Source organism: Anser cygnoides, chromosome 29 (genome assembly GCF_040182565.1).
Source record: "Anser cygnoides isolate HZ-2024a breed goose chromosome 29, Taihu_goose_T2T_genome, whole genome shotgun sequence".
In the NCBI taxonomy this organism is placed as follows: Eukaryota; Metazoa; Chordata; class Aves; order Anseriformes; family Anatidae; genus Anser; species Anser cygnoides.
The window spans coordinates 3,993,975-4,015,149 of NC_089901.1; the positions used below are offsets into that span (position 1 = coordinate 3,993,975).

General features: G+C 50.0%; 2 protein-coding genes across 2 annotated transcripts; both read right to left on the reverse strand.

Annotated features, from left to right (window-relative positions):
• Positions 1–1,710: 1,710 nt before the first annotated feature.
• Positions 1,711–7,596, reverse strand: LOC136787419 (olfactory receptor 14C36-like). The gene is made up of 2 exons (XM_066984613.1): positions 7,591–7,596; positions 1,711–2,733 (listed from the first exon to the last, which is right to left on the reverse strand). The coding sequence occupies exons 1-2, from the start codon at positions 7,594–7,596 to the stop codon at positions 1,711–1,713; spliced, it is 1,029 nt and encodes a 342-aa protein (XP_066840714.1).
• A 12,195-nt stretch (positions 7,597–19,791) lies between these two features.
• LOC106049299 (olfactory receptor 14J1-like) lies at positions 19,792–20,706 on the reverse strand. The gene has a single exon (XM_048055833.2). The coding sequence runs from the start codon at positions 20,704–20,706 to the stop codon at positions 19,792–19,794; it is 915 nt and encodes a 304-aa protein (XP_047911790.2).
• Between the last annotated feature and the right edge of the window lie 469 nt (positions 20,707–21,175).

Genomic DNA, 21,175 nt, shown 5'->3' on the forward strand with positions numbered 1-21,175 from the left:
TTGCTGGATGCGTTGGGTAAGGAGGTGTCCATGGTGGAAGGAAATGGAGGTCCTTGAAGCTGCAGGAGCCCTGGTGTCTTGCCTGGGAGATCCCCAGCACAGAGTGCCTGTGCCCTGCAGGGCCAGCCCCACTCCCCAGGCCAGCACAAGAGGCCTGACCAAGCCACAGAGCAGCCTTCTCCAAGCAGGTGTCTGCACAAAGAGCTTTCTTTTTCTCTTTTACCCATCAGTGCATGCCCAGAAATGCTGCCTTGCTTTTCCCCAGGACATTCCCTGCTCCCAGAGAGCCTTACGCAGGACAGTGTGTCTGTGCTGGCCTGGCTGTCCGTTGTTTCTTCCTTGTCCATGTTCCCCACAGGGCTCCAAGACGGTGGTGCTGCTCTGCAGAGCCAGGGGGCTGTGGTGCCCTGGGACCCCTGGGGTCTCCCCCCTGCCCGTGCTGCGCAGGGTGGGCAGCAAACCCAACCCCATGGGGATCTCTGCTGCTGATCCCCTTTCCATCTGCCCTGCTGGCTCAGCAGCATAGGGCAGTGCTTGGCAGGGCCATGGGGTATCTCTAAGGGCACAAATGGCAGACAAGTGCTGCACCAGACCTGGTCCACGAGGCTCCAAAGAGCCTCAATTACTCTGCAGTCTTATGGGCCTTTGCCTGCTGGCTCTTCACCACCTCTCCTGGCATACGAGAGCCCTCCTTAGCCCAAGAACTCCTCAAATTCGCCTTTTCCTTTACAAGGCATTTATTTGGATGGTCACTCATTTTATGTTGTTCCTGGAGATCCCCTTACATCTCCTGACAGCTCCAGATTCCTCTCCAGGCTGGCTTTGGCCATCAGCCCCACTGCAGGGGGTGCAGTCCCATGCAAATCAGTTGAAGACCAGTTGTTGTCTGCTTGGGGAAGTGCCACTATAAAGCGAGGTCTTTGTCAAGTCCTTGGTCTCTCATAGACCCCCCTGGAGATTCAGTGTGTGTCCTTCACTCCATGAAGAAGCCCAGAAAACAGAAGAACAGGGAGCAACCCTTTGGCTGTATTCCTGGCAGCAGCTTTGGAAGAAGTGTCCAGGCTTCTGGGTTTGCCCTGAGCAGCCCCGTTTGTTTCTGTGGTGCTAGCAGGGAGGCCAGCTGTGACCCAGGGCTGCACATTGCCTGCTGCTGCCTGCAGTCACAGGGATGCCACTGCAGAGACAACAGTACATCAGTTTTAAGGTCTTACCCAAATACAAGGGCACAAGAGAAACAAGTGAAAGCCAAAAGAGAGCAGCAGTGAAAAGGCCACGTCCTGCTGCTGGCCATGGCCATGGCTCCAGGGAAGCAGCAGCCCCGACCTAAAGGCAGCAGAGAGGCAGAGCCCAGCGGGCAGTGAGGGGCAGCCCCGAAGGCCACCAGGGCTGCTCCTCCATGTGGCAGCTGGGCTCTTGGCCCTGAGCCCCTCCTGCATGCTGGGGCTGCTCCCCCAGGTGCAGAGGAGACAGGAAGAGCTGGCAGCTGCGAACAATGTATTTCTGCTGTATTAGTTATTGTGTATTATCTACACAAAAGAGACTGGTTCTATAGGTACATGAATGAATTAGATCAGAATAAATAAATAATTAACAGGCAGGAGTTTAAGAATAACATTCAGTCAAAACATCAAAGATATAGGAAATAATAAGAAAGAAAAATAATTACAACAAATTCTCCTTAAAATTTTTTCAGATGACTTGGGAGACCTGTTATGATATGGGGCCCACTATTAATGCTGAAAAGTAGGTACCAAATAGTTTCCTCAAGGCAGCCTTGATATCCTTGTTCCTAATGCTGTAGATGAGAGGGTTCACTGCTGGAGGCACCACCGCGTACAGAAATGACACCACCAGGTCCAGGGATGGCAAAAACATGGAGAGGGGCTTCAGGTAGGCAACTGTTGCAGTGCTGACAAACAGGGAGACAACGGCCAGGTGAGGGAGGCAAGTGGAAAAGGCTTTGTGCCGGCCCTGCTCAGAGGGCATCCTCAGCACAGCCCTGAAGATCTGCACATAAGAAACCAGAATAAAAACAAAACAACCAAATAATAAAGAAATACTAAACACAAGTGCCCCAACTTCCCTGAGGTAGGCATCTGAGCAGGAGAGCTTGAGGATCTGGGGGATTTCACAGAAGAACTGGTCCACAGCATTGCCTTGGCAAAGGGGCAGGGAAAATGTGTTGGCCGTGTGCAGGACAGCATCGAGAAAGCCACTGCCCCAGGCAGCTGCTGCCATCTGGGCACAAGCTCTGGTACCGAGGAGGCTCCCGTAGTGCAGGGGCTTGCAGATGGCAACGTAACGGTCATAGGCCATGACAGTAAGGATGATATACTCTGCTCCAAACAAGAAAGCTAAAAAGAGGACTTGTGCAGCACATCCTTGATAGGAAATGGTCCTGGTGTCCCAGAGGAAATTGGCCATGGCTTTGGGCAGAGTGGTGGAGATGCAGCCCAGGTCGAAGAGGGCGAGGTTGAGGAGGAAGAAGTACATGGGGGTGTGGAGGTGGTGGTCGCAGGCTATCGCGGTGAGGATGAGGCCGTTGCCCAGGAGGGCAGCCAGGTAGATGCCCAGGAAGAGCCCGAAGTGCAGGAGCTGCAGCTCCCGTGTGTCTGTGAATGCCAGCAGAAGGAACTCGCTCACAGAGCTGCTGTTGGGCATTTGCTGCTTCTGGGCATGGGGTCCTGCCCAAGGATGAAAAAGGCAGAAAGATAGTACAGAATTATGTGATAACTAATTCAATTTTGGCCTCTCAAGCAGATATTGGTCAGGTCCCTTTCATTGGTTATGATAGATGCTTCCTGAGAGTGTCTCTGGAAGCGGAGAACTGTAGTAGTTGTGGTCAATGTAGTAGTCAGTCTTCACCTATAACAATAAGGAAAGGGGAACGTGGTAATCCCTGATTAATTTCACTCCTGATATCAGGTGATTACCCACATTGCTGTTCCAAATTCACCCAACTGCATAGCAGGGCTGTGAGAATTTCTTTTTAGTATATTTTCATTCCTGCTCTACTCCAAGTGAAACCTTGTGGATCCTCAGAGACAAAGCAACTGTCCCTTTAATACAGAGAGTCCTTCAGAAGGGACAGCCAGTCTCTTCTGCTGGCATGTCTGTGAGTTGCAGGATTATTGTACTCGTTCACCTGAGAATAACCAGGACACTGCTGAATCCAGGCTCAAAGTGCACATCTCCAGACCCCTCACCCTGTCCCCATGCTCCCCTTCCCCCAAGCACACCGAGGGCTCACTCCATGGGCATGTGAAACCCCCACCCCCAGCCAGCCTGGAAACAAGAACAGCAGCAGCACGGCCAGGTGGAGAAGCCAGGAGGAATGCCAGCGTGCTGCTGCCAGGGGAGGCAAGGCCAGGGAGGGACAGATGGACACTCAGCAGACCCCCCTGTGCTGCAGCTCTGCCTGCAGAGGAGGCAGCTCCTGCTGGGGACAGCGGGGGCTTGAGGGCAGAGGCTGTGCTGGTGGGAGAGGAGAGCAGGGGGTGTCCCAGGGAAGGCGCCTGCCCTGCAGGGGATGGCAGGGAGGTGCCTGAACCCTCCCTTGCACAGCATTTTTGTCAGCAGCTCCCTCTCACCATCTGTCCTGCCCATGTCCCTGCTGCCTGCCCATGCCCAGGAGCTGGTTCAGGGAGCTGGTTCTGCGTCCCCACATCTCCTCCCTGTCCATGGCCAGCAGACCCCATCCCACAAGCTGTGTGCTTAGACTCACTCAGATTCCCCTCAGCTGCAAGTCTCTGAAAGCACAGAATCCAAAAACCCTTCCTCTTCAGATTAACCAAGCGTCAGTCTTCCTCTGGAAATACCCTTTTATAAATGCCATTGTCTACAGCATCTTCTACTCCACATTAAATGTAGAGTAAAAGTCATCCTCACAGATGCTATCAGCCATTGGATGTGCCAGCTGTAGAAGACCCCTTTGGCAACTGCACCTACATTGCCCTGCTGCCAGAGACTCACGGTGTCAAGAGCCTGCAGATCTGTCCTGCCACATCCTGCCCTCTGTTGTTGCACTCCTCACTGCCTCCAAGCCCTCTCTCCTTCTCTCCTCTCCCCGTGCCACCTGTGGTCAGAGCCCCCAGCCCTGCTGCGCTGTGCAGAGGAGCTGCTCCTGGGCAGAGCTGTCTCTCTTCAGTGTTGCCACTTGCCAGGAGCTCCCCTTGGGCCCAGGAGCTCGGCCCAGCTCAGCAGCACAGCACCGGACCATGGCATCGCTTGCTCTGTGCCATTGGACTCCCTCGAGGTGTCCCCAAGGCCTCAGGGCTGACAGCTCCCAAAGGCAGCAGGGTCTCTGCTGGGGTGTGGTGTTTGAAGCAGACCAAATTCATTACCAACTGCCCTTCTCTGAACACAGGAGAGATGCATTTTAGAAGTGTGATTTGTGCTATTAGACTGTGGCTGTCAAACATCTTGTGCTTTAACCTGGTGGGCAGCTCAGCACCACACAGACGTTAGCTCACACCAACCCCCCAAATGCTTATGTGTTGAGATAATGACAGTTTAAAGAACTGAAGAGAAATAACTATAGTAGTAATTATTATTATTATTATTGTTATGTACAAAGCAAGTTATGCACAGTGGAATTGCTCATTACTGACTGATGTCCAGCCTGTCCCCAGGCTGGTAGAACATTGTGGTAACCATCTGCGCCTGCTCTTCTTTGACCTTCAGTAACTCCACAAATGAAAGGGTCCTCCCAGAAACTGGGCAAGGTAGATAACTCTTTAATATCCTCAGTCTCCAAGGCAGCTATCCCAAAACCCCACCTGTACCCTTTTGGATCTCTGAAGTAGCCTCTCTTGGGAAAGTCTATGTCAAGGTTTCATAGATCAACATTCTTCTCCCTCCTTTCTTTTCTGGGAAGTAGTTCTTTTCCATTCTAAGGAGCCTGATTTTCACATCCATTGTTTTCTCCTGCATATAGAGGCAATGGATACTGGCACAGGTTGGTGCTCTGGCCTAGCAAGACCAGACCTGGGAGGGTCTGGTCTAGTCCCAGACTAGACCTGGGGCCTGTCACAGGGGCTGGAGTGGCTGCAGGATATGTCAGAGGTGTTGGAGTAGCTGCAGGGCCTGTCACAGGGGTTGGAGTGGCACTGACTGAAGCTCAGTAAGCACAGACCAAGTCCCAGCATGTTGCAGTGATTTGTGTCCCATTGGAATTGCCAAACTGATAACACCTCCTTTTCAAGCATTTCTACAGATTTTAAGGATTCTGCATGTGCTCAGGGGTGAAGTTCCAAAGCACTGGAGGTGCCCACCGCTCTAGGTGCCTGCCCATATCCTCCCATGCTCCCTGCCACTCCTAACTCTCCTGCCTTGGGGCAGGTCTCTGGAAGGCATTCTTAAATGGTTGTTTATCCTTAAACAAAAGTTGAAACACATTCAGGAGACATAACAATAGGACCATCCCATGGATATTCAAAGCTTTGTAGAGCTAGTGTAATTAGCCTGGAGGAGAAGGGAGAGGTGAAAGAGAAAGGGAGAATGAATAAGTGGAGAAGTGTCCCTCCCTTTTCTCCCCCTAGATTGGCTCCCTAAAGCAAAAAGGTCAAGGGTGTAATTCTTAATAGTTTCTGAGTGATGGTTCCTGTGGTATGGAGGTGATGGCAATGCTCAGTACAAATAACAGATTTGTCATGTGACCAGTAGTTTTATAGAATCATAAACCAGTGTTACACAACATAGCAAAATAACTTTAAAAAAGCCACAGAAATGATAAACAGCACAACAGGAACACATGCAGTAAGTAATGTGCTATACAACACATTTCTGAAAAGAAGCACAACAGACCTGAGATCCAAAACGTTGACATTGTGATCAGCAACTATTAAACTGGTCTAATACTTAAAACAATTTACTTTCAGCACTCTATGGTAAGACCTGTCATTATCTCAACCCTTCATGCCCCACACTGGGTGCCAAAAAGGCTGCTGTGGTTTAACACGGCAGTTCAAGTACATGGAATTATTAGAACGAGTCCAGAGGAGGGCCACAAAGATGGTCAAGGGGCTGGAGCATGTCTGCTATGAAGGCATGCTGAGAGAACTGGTACTATTCAGCCTGGAGAAAACAACGCACCGGAGAAACCTTAGAGCAACCTTACAGTACTTAAAGAAGACCTACAGGAAAGCTGGGGAGACAGTCTTTGTCAGGGAGTGTAGTGATAGGACAAGGAGTAATGACGTTAAACTAAAAGAGGGCAGGTTTAAATCAGATACAGGGAAGAAATTCTTTCTCTGAGGATAGTGAGGCACTGGAACAGCCCTGGTGGCGCTCGGGGCTGCCCCTCACTGCCCGCTGGGCTCTGCCTCTCTGCTGCCTTTAGGTGAGGGCTGCTGCTTCCCTGGAGCCGTGGCCATGGCCATTTGGCTTCCAGTTTGTTCTCTTGTGCTCCTGTGTTTGGGTTAGCCCTCAGATCTCACATACCTTTCGTGAGAGTCCTGTAGTCTCTACAGTGGTATCCCTGTGGCTGGCTCCACGTCTGGCTCAGGGCTCTTCCTGGGGGTCTGTGGGATGTGGTGGGCAGTGTGATGCCATGAGAAGAACAGTGGTATGACACCTCCCTGCCTCTGCACAGGGTCACAAGAAAGCAATGATGCCCCATTGCAATGACTGTACTTCATCTCCTCATAAGCTCTAGCCAAGGGGACGAAAATGCCCTTCTTGCCAGCACCCACCTCTTTGTCCACTCCAGACTTTCCTATTCTGTCTCACACTTTGCCCTGTTTCCTCGAAGTCTGCAGACACCCATCTCTGTTAACCACCTTCCTCTCGTCCTGGCATTGCGGTGATTTCACCGATATCTTGTCAACCCTCACCATCTGTTTCTTGAAACACAAAACCATGGTCTGATCACAGACACTCTTTGGGTGACCTCTGGCAACACAGCATGACACCTTGAGGGACATTTCTTCCTCCTCGTGGCCAGTGCCAACCTTCCACGGTGCACTTTCTGGCTCTTTTCCTCTCCTGCTCTTTCCTACTACCACAGAAAGCTCAATCAGGGTGGAAACCACTCCTAAAGTAGGAATTCCAACCCATCAGCCTTCTTGGCTGAAGCAGTGTTGCTGCATTGCAATGAGTACAACATGTCTACTCATAAACTCTAGCAAAGGGGACAAAGATGTCAGGGCTGCTGGAGCCTTCCATTCTTGCCAGCACCCTCTTCCTTCTCGTCTGCAGGATTTCCTATGGTATCTTATTCTTTGCCCCATTTTCCTGAAGTCTGCAGACACCCATCTCTGTTCACCACCTTCCTCTCATCCCAGCATTTCCATCATTTCACCAATGTCTCGTCAACCCTCACCAGCTGCTCCTTGAAACACAAAGCCATAGTCTGATCAAAGACACTCTTTGGGTGACCTCTGACAACACAGCACTGACCTTTGAGGGACATTTCTTCCTCCTCGTGGCCAATGCAAACCTTCCAAGGTACACTTTTGTGGAAGTTTTTTCTCTTGCTCTTTTCTACTACCACAGAAAGCTCCATCAGGGTGGAAACCACTCCTAAAGTAGGCATCCCAACCCACCAGCCTTCTTGTGGCCTGTCAGCCAACCAGACAGAAGTCAACTCACCAGCATCTTGGGTGAGACACACCCAAGCCTTGTGCCTCCTGCTGTCCAGTCACGTACTCAAGCAGAAGGGACATGACAACCCATGTTGGGGCCTTCTTTCTGTCTGGGTCATCCTGGGTATGTAGGCAGAGGGGATCCCACAGTCAGCATGCCAACCAGGTGCCTTCTGCTGGCCTACCAGGGCCACTGGCAGATGTCAGCCAAAAAGTACAGATCCCAGGGAGAAGTCAAGGGTGATCTGTCAGCTACTTACAGACAGAAGTGACCTCACAGTCCCTTTCCATGATACGTGCCACTTGCCGAGGCGATCGGCCCTGGGGCAGACGCATTCTGCAGCAGAGCGGGGCATCGGGACAGGCAGGACTTTTTTTCCGGCATTGAGGCCACTCGAGGGAGCCACCAGGACCTGGCAGCCCTCGTGAGGGAGGCTGACGAGGTGTAGGCGGAGCCAGCAGCACCCCCTCCCCGGCCATTCAAAAGCAGCCCCTAGGGAGCGCGAGCGACCAGGAGCGCGGCGAACAGGGCGGGCAAACAGGGCGGGCAAACAGGGCGGGCAAACAGGGCGGGCAAACAGGGCGTGGCGCGTCAGAAAGGCGGGGCGCGGCAGTTTGCGCGGGCAGAGGTGAGCAGGGAGGGCAGAGAGCGCAAAACGTTCCCCCCTGCCCATACGAACAACTCCTCTAACGGCTGTCGACCGCTAGCTGGGCTGCAATGGTCTACACCAGGCAGAGTGCTCTCTCTAGAAAGTCTCTAACCACCCAGACTGACCGCCTGCTCAAAAATGCGGCAGTTCAGGTCTCTGGATGCAGGGAGTGTCTGAGCCTGTTGCTGCCATCTGAGGGAGGCAGAGGGACTGTGTGTGTGAGGTGCGAGCAGGTGGATGACCTGGTCCGCCTGGTGTCAGAGCTCAGGGAGGAGGTGGAGAGGTTGAGGGCTATCAGGGAGTGTGAGCAGGAGATAGACTGGTGGAGCAACTCCCTGCAGGGCCTGAAGGAGAGGTACCGGGCTGAGACACCCCAAATGGGGGTGGACCCCCTGCCCTGTCGGGCGGAGGGAGGGGACCTAGGAGTTAAGGAGGAATGGAGACAGGTCCCTGCTCGACCTCGCAGGAGATGCCCCCCTACCGCCCCCACCTTCTCAGGTGCGAGTACACAACAGGTTTGAGGCCCTAGAGCTTGAGAGACCGGGGGGTGAAGATGAGGTAGAAAGTCTACCCAGGAGGATACCTAGGGTGAGGAGGTCGACTCCACGCCTCAAGACTGCCTTCACCAAGAAAGACAGAAGGGTAGTTGTTGTAGGCGACTCCCTTCTCAGGGGGAAAGAGGGCCCTATTTGTCGGCCTGACCCTACCCACAGGGAAGTCTGCTGCCTCCCTGGGGCCAGGGTCAGGGATGTTGCCAGAAAGCTTCCCAACCTGTTTCGCCCCTCTGACTACTATCCGCTTTAGATAGTCCAGGCTGGCAGTGATAATATTGAAGAGAGAAGGCTGAGGGCTATCAAACGGGACTTTAGGCGACTGGGACAGTTAGTGGATGGAGCAGGAGTACAGGTGGTGTTTTCGTCCATCCCTACAGTAGCAGGGAGGGGTACAGAGTGGACATGGAAAGCCCACCTGATTAACACGTGGCTCAGAGGCTGGTGCCAACACAGAAATTTTGTTTTTTTTTTTGACCATGGGGCACTTTATTCAGCACCCGGCCTGATGGCCGCAGACGGGTCCCTGTCTCTAAGGGAAAATGGATCCTAGCCCAAGAGCTGGCAGGGCTCATTGAGAGGGCTTTAAACTAGGTAAGAAGGGGGACGGGGCTGAAATAAGGCTTGTTGGAGCTGTGCCAGGGGAACAATGGCAAGGCCGGGGGAGAAGGCAATGGCCCGACTGAAGTACATCTGCACTAATGCACGCAGCATGGGTAACAATCAAGAGGAACTGGAAGCCATCGTGCAGCGGGCAGGCTATGACTTGGTCGCCATCACGGAAATGTGGTGGGACTACTCTCATGACTGGAGTGCTGCAATGTCTGGCTATAGGCTCTTCAGAAGGGACAGGCAGCACAGAATGGGTGGTGGTGTGGCTCTCTATATCAGAGAGTGTTTTGATGTTGTGGAACTTGAGGCTGGGACCGATAAGGTTGAGTCTCTGTGGGTTAGGATCAGTGGGAAGGCCAACAAGGCAAGCATCCTGGTGGGGGTCTGTTAAAGAGTTGTGGTGAATGGAGTCAAATCCAGTTGGAGGCCCGTCACTAGTGGAGTCCCTCAGGGCTCAGTACTGGGGCCAGTCCTCTTCAATATCTTTATCGATGATCTGTGTTATAAATTACTCTTTTAGCCAGAAAGAATTAGTTTATTGAGTAAGCGATCAGCAAGCAGAACAGCGCTGGGCGGCCGGGGAGTCCATGCTCCTCCAAGCAGCGCGCACCGTCCCCCCCTTCACAGTCCCCTTTTGTCATCGAGTTCTTCCGGGGTTACGTAGCCCCCCTTCCTGGTACTGCGGCACGGATGAAGGCAGTAGTCTTCCTCTGCTTGGTATGTGGTGTTTTTCCCTACTTAACTGGTCATGTTGGTTTGTCTTAAGATAGGACAGTGGGTTATCGGTTTTGCAGTTATAGTATTTACACAAAGTTCTCTCAACTTTCCGTCCGAGACAGCAACAGGCAGGGAGCCTCAAGGTCCTTACAGCCACCTGGTGACTCCCTTTGTTCCTTCTTAATATAGCCATGGGAAATAATGAACAAACATGCTTCATACATCACAATCCCTCCTTTTTCTTTTAGGTAGTTTTTTTGTTCATTAATTCTTGGTATGCCTGTCTGCTGAGCATTAGAGTTTCAGCATCCTCATTCGTGGTTATAGGTTCATATTTAGCATGGATATGCATCAAATGCGTTGCCTCTAAACGGTTTTTTACAATCACGAGTACTCGATTAAGAATACATGGTCCAAAAGTTAGCCCCAACACTAATAACAACAAAGGTCCTGCTATTGTCGACAGTAAAGTTGTAAGCCAGGGTGAATAATTAAACCAATATTTGTACCAATTCTGCCTAGCTTCATTTTCTCGCTTTCTTTTTTCTAATCCTTCTCTGATCTTCATCATTGTATCCCTCTCTACTCCAGTGTGGTCTGCATATACACAGCATTCTTCTTTCAAGGCGGCACATAATCCACCATGTTGTAAAAACATCAGATCTAATCCTCTACGATTTTGCAAAACAACTTCCGATAGTGACCGTACCGATTTTTCCAGGGCAGTAATTGACTGTTCAACTCGAGTTGTCTTCATCTACAGCCACACGTAGGGAGGTGAACTCCTGGCTTTGTCTGACCAGAGAGGCAACTCCAGTGCCCACCCCGGTGCCTCCCAGAATTATCAACATTGCCAATGTTATAGCCATGATTGGTTCTCTTTTTGTTAAATGGTTCTCTGCTACTGTGTGCCATGTATATACGTACTCTTCAGAATGGTATAGAATTCTTGGTATAATTATCACCTGTATACAGAAATCTTGAGATACATTAAAGAGTTCAAGTGATAAACAAGGGGTAACACGTATCGATGAGCAGACCCATCTAGCGTTGTTTGCGGGTATTAACCACCTTTCTCTACTTCCTGGTGTAACCTCCTCTGTAATACCGCGTAGATGGAGCTTCTCACTAGGGATTGTACCTACACACCTGCCATTCCCAGTTACTTCCGTCAATGTTATTCCTACATCCCTTCCCCAGTTGCATTGTGGAGGGTTGGGGTTACATGAACGGGTGGCCTCTCCCAGATCCCCAATGGCGTCGTAATATGGAGGCCTTATATCAAGACATAACCAGCAAGGTCTAGGTATGTTTGGATTTGTTTGATTCAGTAAGTAATAACTAGCATCCATGATTCTCCACGTTATTCTCAGTCATCCCTTCATTTTGTTTCATATTTTTGACCCACTGATTTATTAATGACCTTTAGTGGTTTTGGGCTATTAGAAGTTCGTATTCCAAAAGCTTGTGTAGGTTGAATTCTTAAAACACTCCCTGACAATTCTTGGTTTGGTCCCATCCGTTGGGGGTTCTTATATATTATCCCTCCCCTATCAGCTCCAGATTCATGAAACCTGATTCCCCAACGTTGTCCTAGGGTCCATCTTTGATCCCCCGGTTGGGTTACATTGATGTATATGAATTTGCAATCTGACCTGGAGTACTGTGGACCCCCACCAGAGAGAGTGGTGTAATGCTGTAGTTCGCCCTTATCCTGGTGGCCCGTACCCCACCTTCAAATATCTGTCTGCTCCAGCTCTGGGATTCCAGTCTGTGGCGATAGTCTCACAATCCCAATAAGCACAAAAGTATTCATGTGGATAATTACAATACGGTCTTCCCGGGTTAGAACTTGGGCACATATAGAAGCTCATTTGACCAGAACACGTTTGCTATGTTTTTGCCCCATGGCACAAGGTCACACAGTAAGACCCTAAAGCTAGGGCCCCCAGCGGTGGTTATTTGCTAGACAACATGGTAATCTTCCCATCTAATTAGGCTCCAGGTAAAAGGTCTATGAGGGTGCACAGACCCAGGAACAGTGAAAACAATTGCACCTATTACTATGTATCGCAAAAATTGGCTAGGGCTCATTTTCCAGAGTTTTTTTTTTTTTTTTTAACCTGGCCACGCAGTTCCCTACCATTTCACTCTCTGCCTCGCTTGTCAGTTCGGTTGCGGCGAACTACAAGGTGCAGGTTCTTCTTGGCAGCAGTAGTGTTCTTCAGGGGAGTTTCTCGGGTAACCGCGACCTCTCGACCTGTCACCGATCACACAGAGTCCCCCTCCTCCCCCTTTTTACGATACATAGACAGTGACAGTATATATTATACTTATCGAGTTCGTTTCAACGTGAGCTTTAAGTCATCAGGGCCTGCGACCGCTTCCCATTCGCTTGTCTGGATTGGTCCTCTCATGCGACTGGCATGCGTTCACCCCGTCTCAGCCGTCCGGATAGCTGTCTCTGTGGTAAGTAAAACAACATATGGGCCTTCCCACCGCGGTGTTAAAGACGTTTCCTTCCATGTCTTAATTAGAACCCTATCTCCAGGTTGTATTCTATGGATTGCTATATCTAACGGGGAACGCTGTGCCACCAAGCCTTTTGCTTGTAACTCCCTCCGTCGGTTTATAAGCTGTATTAAATAAGGTGTTAATTGGATATCCTGTACCTGGGGGTGATCAGATGGCATTTCTAAATCATAAGGCATATCATACAGCATTTCAAAAGGTGAAGTTCCGACATCGGCTCGGGGCTGTGTTCGGATATTCAATAGTGCAAGTGGTAAACATTTCACCCAGGAGGTCTTTGTCTCCATCATAAGCTTTGTTGGTTGTTTTTTAATTTCACCATTCATTTGTTCCACCTTTCCAGAGCTTTGAGGGTGCCACGCAGTATGATACTCCCAATTTGTCCCCAAAGCTTTCATAGTCTCTCAGGACACTTTCGACACAAAGTGCGGGCCTTGGTCAGAATCAATTGTTTCTATACTCCTGTATCTCGGGATAATATTTTATAATAATACTTTCACCACGGCATGGGCCGTTGTCCTCGTCTATCTAATCACTAATAAGTATTTGTACCTTCCTACTTTCGGAAGCTCTGTGAAATCCAGCTGGATTTTAGCGAAAGACCGGTGCGCCAATTCCCGACCTCCTAACACCCTTTTCCTCATTTGTCGGGCGTTTACTCTCCTACAGACAAGGCAATCATTCACAACTCGTATATTCCAATACACATATACCTCGTAGCAAATTGATCCACTAGTGCTTGAGCTCCCCAATGAGTGTTTTCATGAAACCTCCGTAGCACTCTTAAAGCTGCAAATTTAGGGAGCATTTCCCGTCCATCAGGCAATACCCATTTGAGCCATTTTATCCTTTTCTGGCTGCGTAAAGCAGAGCAATGTATATATGGGCCCGTGCAAGTAGTAATGCGAATTTTTCCCAACGAGCAACTACATTGTATGGCATCAAAGCTGAAATCCTTTCAACAAGCATAACATGGAAATTCCTTTAAGTCTTTCCGACAGTCTGGGCATTATTTCCTCATTCTTATAATTGTTATACTCATTAATGCTGCCCTCTTTGCCTCCTGATCCGCCAGGTTATTACCCCTAACCTGAGGGGTGAGGCCCTTTTGATGCCTTTTTATATGCACTACAGCAATTTCTTTAGGTTCCCTAATAGCTTGTAAAACCTGGGCAATCAATTCTTGATGTATTAAACCCTTTCCTTGTGAATTGAGGAGCCCCCTTTCTTCCCATATTTTACCAAATGTATGTACTACCCCATAAGCATATTTTGAATTTGTATATATTGTACCGCTTTTATTTTTCAACAATTTTAGGGCCCACAATATGGCATATAGCCACAAGCTTGGGCCGGCCAGCTAGGGCATAGAGGTCCAGATTCTACTATCTCAAATGTTTTCCCATTTACCAGCGCATATCCTGATTTTTGTTTTCCTTCAACTATTCTAGATCAGGTCTCAACTTTGTTTGCTCTTCTATATTTCGGAGGCAATTATGTCCTAAGGACTCATTTGGTTCCCCATAAAGAAATTGAGCAGGGTTCTGTAGGGAGGTTGTTTCCAATGTTAATTTTGGACAGGAAATGAAGGTAATCCATTTCTCTAACTTTTGTTGCAATACCCCATGTATATTGTGTGGAGATATTACTTTGATTTCCCCCCCGAAAGTGATCTTTTTTGCTTCATCTACTAACAAGGCAGCAGCTACCACTACCTGCAAACAGTTTGGCCAACCCTGGCTAACTGGGTCCAATAATTTAGACAAATAGGCCACAGGTTTTTTACTCCCTACCCATTCTTGGGCCAGCACTCCGTATGCCGTGCCTTCTACGCTGTTCACAAACAGAAAAAAAACAGCCTCCTCGAATCTGGCAAACTTAACACTGGGGGGCGTGCTAGTTCTTTCTCCTTCTCATTCTCCTGACAAACACTTTCTGGGCTTCTCCTAATAACTCGTCCAAACCCCGATACCCCGATCCTGCCAATCTTCTATCTTCTCTAATTTCTTCCTAATATCCAGCCAGGATTTTGCTACGAATTGAGTTTTCAGCAGGGCCTCTCCCACAGGAGTCCCTGGATCCACCCCTGAATATAGCTGCAGGCTTTTACACAGCCTCTCTAGCCATTCCGCCGGGGTTTCATCCTTTTTTTTTTTGTTTGTTTTTTGTTGTTGTTGTTCACTAAAGGCCTTATTGATGTTGTGACCTCTTGGGACTGATTCCCTAATTCCTTGCATAATAATGGTTCTTAAATCTTGCATATGACCACGGTGTACGGGGTCCTGATTATTCCAATTAGGTCTCTGCAGTGGCCACTTAACATCTGCAGCTGGACCTTGCTGATGCTGTTGATCCCAGATTCGCATCCCTGCTCTCCTAATCATTCCCCTCTCTTCCGAGGTAAATAAAATCCCCAATATAGATTGTATCTCCTCCCAGGTGTACACATTGGGTCCTAGGAACTGATCCACTCGCTCTGCTACTCCGAGGGGGTCTTCCAATAAACTTCCCATCTCTTTCTTAAAATTACGGATATCCCCAGAATTAATGGGGACCGCCACATACCCCATTTCGGGTTGCGGGCCTCCCATAGATATTTCTCAATGGATACAGCCCCCCCACGCTCTCAGGTTTCTGAGATTTCTGTCTCCGTTTTCTAATTCGGCTCCTAGTTACTGGCCCCTGATCAACGTCACTGTCCAACTCCCCTGAAGACTGTGAGTTAGAAGGCCCTGGGGGGGCCATGGGCAGGATATAGGGAGGTGGTGATACCGGGACCTCCAATTCCCGATTCTTTTTCTTACGTTTCTCCTCCCCTCCTTTTTCTTTTAACGGATACAAATTAACTCAATTCCCCAAGCCCAGCCAGAAGCTCGCATATTTGCTCTCTTCTAAACAAAAAGGTTCTTTGGCATTCACATAAACATTTAAGGCTTGACACACCCCATCGTCAGATGACCCAAACACGGGCCAATAAAGACAGTCGCCTCGAATTTGCTGACCTCCCCAAACTTCAATACAATAATGAATCATTTTTACTTTGTCCTTTCCCCGCCTAGAAGGGGAATCACTCCAATTCTTAATCATTAACCCCAGTGGGCTATCTGGGGGTATAGGGGGCAACCTAACCCCGCCCATGGGACCAGAAGGCTTACTCTTCTTCTGTCCCATCTTCCGGAGCGCGTTCACACACACACACAGCCGCTTCCCCCTGGTCGTGGCCCAGTCCCTCGTGGGATATGGGAACCGCACTACTGAGGGGTCCGCAATCACTTCGTCTGCAATTGGACATCTCACACAGACGCGCTCTGGGATCACCAACCCCAACCGAACGGATCACCGGCCTATACTTACCCACCCCATGGGTCTTCATTCGGCCTTTGTGCACAAAGATTACCTAGGGGATTGCTGGCTTTATTTGCTTGCTGCCCGAAATTTAGGGTTCGTCGGTAGAGGGCCCGAACGGGAATAGTCCCGGCGAAGGTCGCCGAAATCGGCGGGGCGCCCCCCTCGATAGGCTTCCCGATCGCCGTACCTCTATCCGAGTCACGGCACCAAATTTGTTATAAATTACTCTTTTAGCCAGAAAGAATTAGTTTATTGAGTAAGCAATCAGCAAGCAAAACAGCGCTGGGCGGCTGGGGAGTCCACGCTCCTCCAAATGGCCCGCCCTCCCCCTTTTGCAGTCCCCTTTTATCATCAGGTTCTTCCGGGGTTACGTAGCCCCCCTTCCTGGTACTGCGGCACGGATGAAGGCAGTAGTCTTCCTCTGCTTGGTATGTGGTGTTTTTCCCTACTTAACTGGTCATGTTGGTTTGTCTTAAGATAGGACAGTGGGTTATCGGTTTTGCAGTTATAGTATTTACACAAAGTTCTCTCAACTTTCCGTCCGAGACAGCAACAGGCAGGGAGCCTCAAGGTCCTTACAGCCACCTGGCGACTCCCTTTGTTCCTTCTTAATATAGCCATGGGAAATAATGAACAAACATACTTCATACATCACAATCTGGATGAGGGGATTGAGTGCACCCTCAGTAAGTTTGCAGACGACACCAAGTTAGGTGCGTATGTCAATGTGCTCGAGGGTAGGAAGGCTCTGCAGGAGGATCTGGATAGGCTAGACAAATGGGCTGAGGTCAACTGTATGAAGTTCAACAAGGCCAAGTGCCGGGTCCTGCACCTGGAGCGTAACAACCCCAAGCAGCGCTACAGGCAGGGAGATGAGTGGTTGGAAAGCTGCCTGACGGAGAAGGACCTGGGAGTACTGGCTGATAGTCGGCTGAATATGAGCCAGCAGTGTGCTCAGGTGGCCAAGAAGGCCAACAGCATCCTGGCTTGTCTTACAAGTCTTACGAGGAGCGGCTGAGGGAGCTGGGATTGTTCAGCCTGGAGAAGAGGAGGCTCAGGGGCGACCTTATCGCTCTCTACAGGTACCTTAAAGGAGGCTGTAGCGAGGTGGGGGTTGGTCTATTCTCCCACGTGCCTGGTGATCGGATGAGGGGGAATGGGCGAAAGTTGTGCCAGAGGAGGTTTAGGTTGGATATTAGGAAGAACTTCTTTACTGAAAGGGTTGTTAGGCATTGGAATAGGCTGCCCAGGGAAGTGGTTGAGTCACCATCCCTGGAGGTCTTTAAGAGACATTTAAATTTAGAGCTTAGTGATATGGTTTAGCGGAGGACTTGTTAGTGTTAGGTCAGAGGTTGGACTGGGTGATCTTGGAGGTCTCTTCCAACCCAGACAATTCTGTGATTCTGTGATTCCTGCTGCTGCCCTATCAACTGCAGAGACAGAAGTGACCTCACAGTCACTGCGACAGTCACATTCCTCCTGCTGGCGCAGGAGATCCTGAGGCAGAGCTGAGCTCATCAGGGCATTCCCACCCATCTCCTCCTTGTGGCCCATGAGCTGATCAGATCCATGGCCCCTCATTCTCATCTTTGAATGCCATGTATCTGCATGTAGTGGGTTTACGTAGCAAGGTTTTGGTAGCAGGTGGCCATAGGGTGGCTTCTGTGAGAAGAATCTAGAAGCTGCCCCATGTTTAATAAGGGCCCTGCTGCTGGCCAGACCCAAGGCAATAAGCAATATTGTTTGCACCTTTGTGAAAGCATATGTAAGAAAGGGAAGGAAGAAAAAAAAATCTGCTGGGGAACGGCAACTGGGAGAAAGAGGATTGAGAAACACCTTTGCAGGCGTCACCGTCAGTGAAGAAGGAGGGGGAGAGGTGCTCCAGGTACCAGAGCAGAAATCCCCTGCAGCCTGTGGTGAGGACCATGGTGAAGAAGGCTGTCCCCCTGCAGCCTGTAGAGGAGACCACAGTGGAGCAGCTGGACCTGCACTGATGGTGGCTGCGGCCTGTGGCGGACCCCCGCAGGAGCAGGCCCTGGGCCGGAGCTGCAGCCTGTGGAGAGGAGACCATGCAGGAGCAGGTGACCTGGCAGGAGCTGCTGCCCGTGGGGGCCCCAGGTTGGAGCAGTTTGCTCCTGGTGGATGGACCACATGGTCTGGAGCAGTTCTTGATATCTTGCCTCCTGACCTCCACAAATGTGTCCTCGTGTTCCAAGCAGCTTTTCAAACATTTCCATGACCTGCAAGGACCAGTCTCCCTGCACGGGGACAGTCAGTTTCTGAGACAGAAGTGCCATCTTAGTGGGATGGAAGGACACAGCGTGCTGTAGGCAGACCCTGCATAGCCTGCTTAGCAGTTCTGCACAGCCCCTGAGGGGCCCAGCCCTAGTTCATGCCCCTCAGCTTGTGCTCCAGGAGGGCTCCCCTAGGCCCTTTGTCACTTGTCCCATCTGGGTGCCTCGGTTACCCCAGGACATCCTGGAGGCAGTTGACACCTCTGACTGGAAAATTGAAACCATCCATGAATGTAGACTGAGGAAAAAGGTGAAACCTGTGCAGAAAAGAACTCTAAGTAATATCTGAAAGAGTCTTCCTTGCCAGAACTACCAGATTTTTTTTCTATGAATTTTCACAATTTATTTTCACAGTTTTTTAATGACAGCATCATGGATAAGTACAATCAACCAAATTATGCTTTCTTGGTGAACAGTTTTATGCACACACTTACCAAAATACATTTCCCACCAATGGTTTTTTTACTTTCCTTCTTCCTCTACCTATTCTGTCTTCGAAGAGCAGTCTGAGGGAAAGAGTCATTGACCTGTAGAATAACACAGGATTAAGACATCGAGGTTGAGAAATGTGCTCCATACCATCATGAAAGGAGATAACAAAGAGGGTCAACAGTGTTGGCCCAAGTGTCAGTCACTGAGGGATGCTGCTGGTAAATGGCTGGCAAGAGGACTATGTACCACTAATGTCCAGCCACCTTTGCGCCCCTTGCCTCTCCCCCCCCCCCCCCCCCCCCCCGTCCATCATCCCCTTGTTCAGTCCAAATATCACCAATCTGGCTAAAGAGAGACTCCAGAAGACTATGGCAAAGGAATTGCTAAAGTCCAAGTTCACCACATTCCCTTCTTTCCCCTCCCCTACTGCTTCAGCAATTCTTTGTTTTTCCTCCAAATGCCTGAAGATGTCTGTGGCAGGACTTTTCCCATCACATTCCCAGGGGCAGAGGTGAAAAATGCAATTCTCCGAGTCCTTAATCTTGTTCATCCTGAAGATGCATTTGATGCCCACCTTTTCCAAGTCCCCAGAAATCTCTTTGATCCAAATTTTTGAAGGCCCAGTCCAGAAAGGCAGGTTAGTGTGACACAGCAGAGAGGGGCATCTGCAAAGAACCTGTGTGAGGGGGGTGACAGAAATCTCTTTCTGACTTGTGGGAATATCTGATGGCCTTTGTGCTCAATCATGTTCATATCTCCATATGCATATGATGTGCCTGCTAGCACCGGCAGCAAGGGGTTTCTCTTCCCTTGCACACACCGGGGGCCCTCCTCTTCTGGGACATCCCATCTCCTAGAGAGCATTTCCCAGGTGAGCACATCTGTGCTGGCCTGGATGGCCACTGCTGCATCCCCTCCACATGCAACCTCCATCCTACATAGCTCTGAGCTGGTGGTGCTGCTGTACAGAGTATTAAAAATAACCACAAAACCAGCAGCTTTGGGCCTACAATGAGTAACGTTATCAGTCATATGAAGAAGAAGAGGGGAAATTTCTTGATTTAGAAACACATCAAAGCATCAGTTTCCTCAAGGCATCCCTGAGCTCCTGGTTCCTCATGGTGTAGATTAGGAGGTTTACTACTAGAGGCACCATCGAGTACAGAAATGACACCACCGGGTCCAGAGATGAGGAAGAGATGGAGGGGAGCTTCAGGTGAGCAAACATGACAGTGCTGACAAATAGGGAGACAACAGATAGGTGAGGGAGGCACGTGGAAAAGGTTTTGTGCCGGCCCTCTTCAGAGGGCATCCTCAGCACTGCCTTGAAAATTTTTACATAGGACACCACAATGAAAACAAAACATGCAATGGTTAAACTGGCACTAAACATGAGAAGCCAACCTTCCTTGAGGTACACGTCTGAGCAGGAGAGCCTGAGGATCTGAGGGATTTCACAGAAGAACTGGTCCACAGCATTGCCTTGGCAGAGGGGCAGGGAAAATGTAGTGGCCGTATGCAGGACAGCATTGAGAAAGCCACTGCCCCAGGCAGCTGCTGCCATCTTGGCACAAGCTCTGGTGCCCAGAAGGCTCCCGTAGTGCAGGGGCTTGCAGATGGCAATGTAGCAGTTGTAGGCCATGATGGTGAGGAGGCAATGCTCTCCTCCAAACAAGAAGACTAAAAAGAGGACTTGTGCAGCACATCCTTGATAGGAAATGGTCCTGGTGTCCCACAGAGAATTGGCCATGGCTTTGGGCAGAGTGGTGGAGGTGGATCCTATGTCGAGGAGGGTGAGGTTGAGGAGGAAGAAGTACATGGGTGTGTGGAGGTGGTGGTTGCAGGCTATGGCAGTGAGGATGAGGCTGTTGCCCAGGAGGGCAGCCAGGTAGATGCCCAGGAAGAGCCCGAAGTGCAGGAGCTGCAGCTCCCGTGTGTCTGTGAATGCCATCAGGAGGAACTCACTCACAGAGCTGCTGTTGGGCATCTGCTGACATTGGACATGGCTGTCTTTTGAAGAGAAAAAGGCAGAAAAATTTAGAACAGATTTCTTTGAGGAAAAACTCTTGCCAGCCTTAGAGCACCCCCCAGCCCAAGCCTCAGTATTTGAAGAAATTTTATGCAGCTCTCTTGCTTGAGCTCTAGCTGGTGCTGGCTGAGAGTGAAACTGGGAACAGGGGCTGCTGTGGGCTCCAGAGGAGTCCTTCCTGCTCTGCAGCAGGACAGAAGCAGGAACATGGGGGAAACTCAACTCCATTCGACTTAGTTGTTGCAAACAACTCATCTGAACTCAGAGCTGAGCTGTAGGGGTTTTGTTTGCTTTATTTTATCCCAGTATCCCCTGTAATGTTTAGGGTGGGTATTTGATGGTTTAATGCCCTCATATTTCCTGGACACTCCTGCTGATATTTTATGGGAGTGTCCATTAGTGAAGACTGAGAAGAGCAGTTCTCTCC

What these genes read in the sequence shown, in the direction of transcription:
- LOC106049299 (XM_048055833.2), bottom strand. Translation starts at nt 20,706, where the DNA reads ATGCCCAACAGCAGCTCTGTGAGTGAGTTCCTCCTGATGGCATTCACA.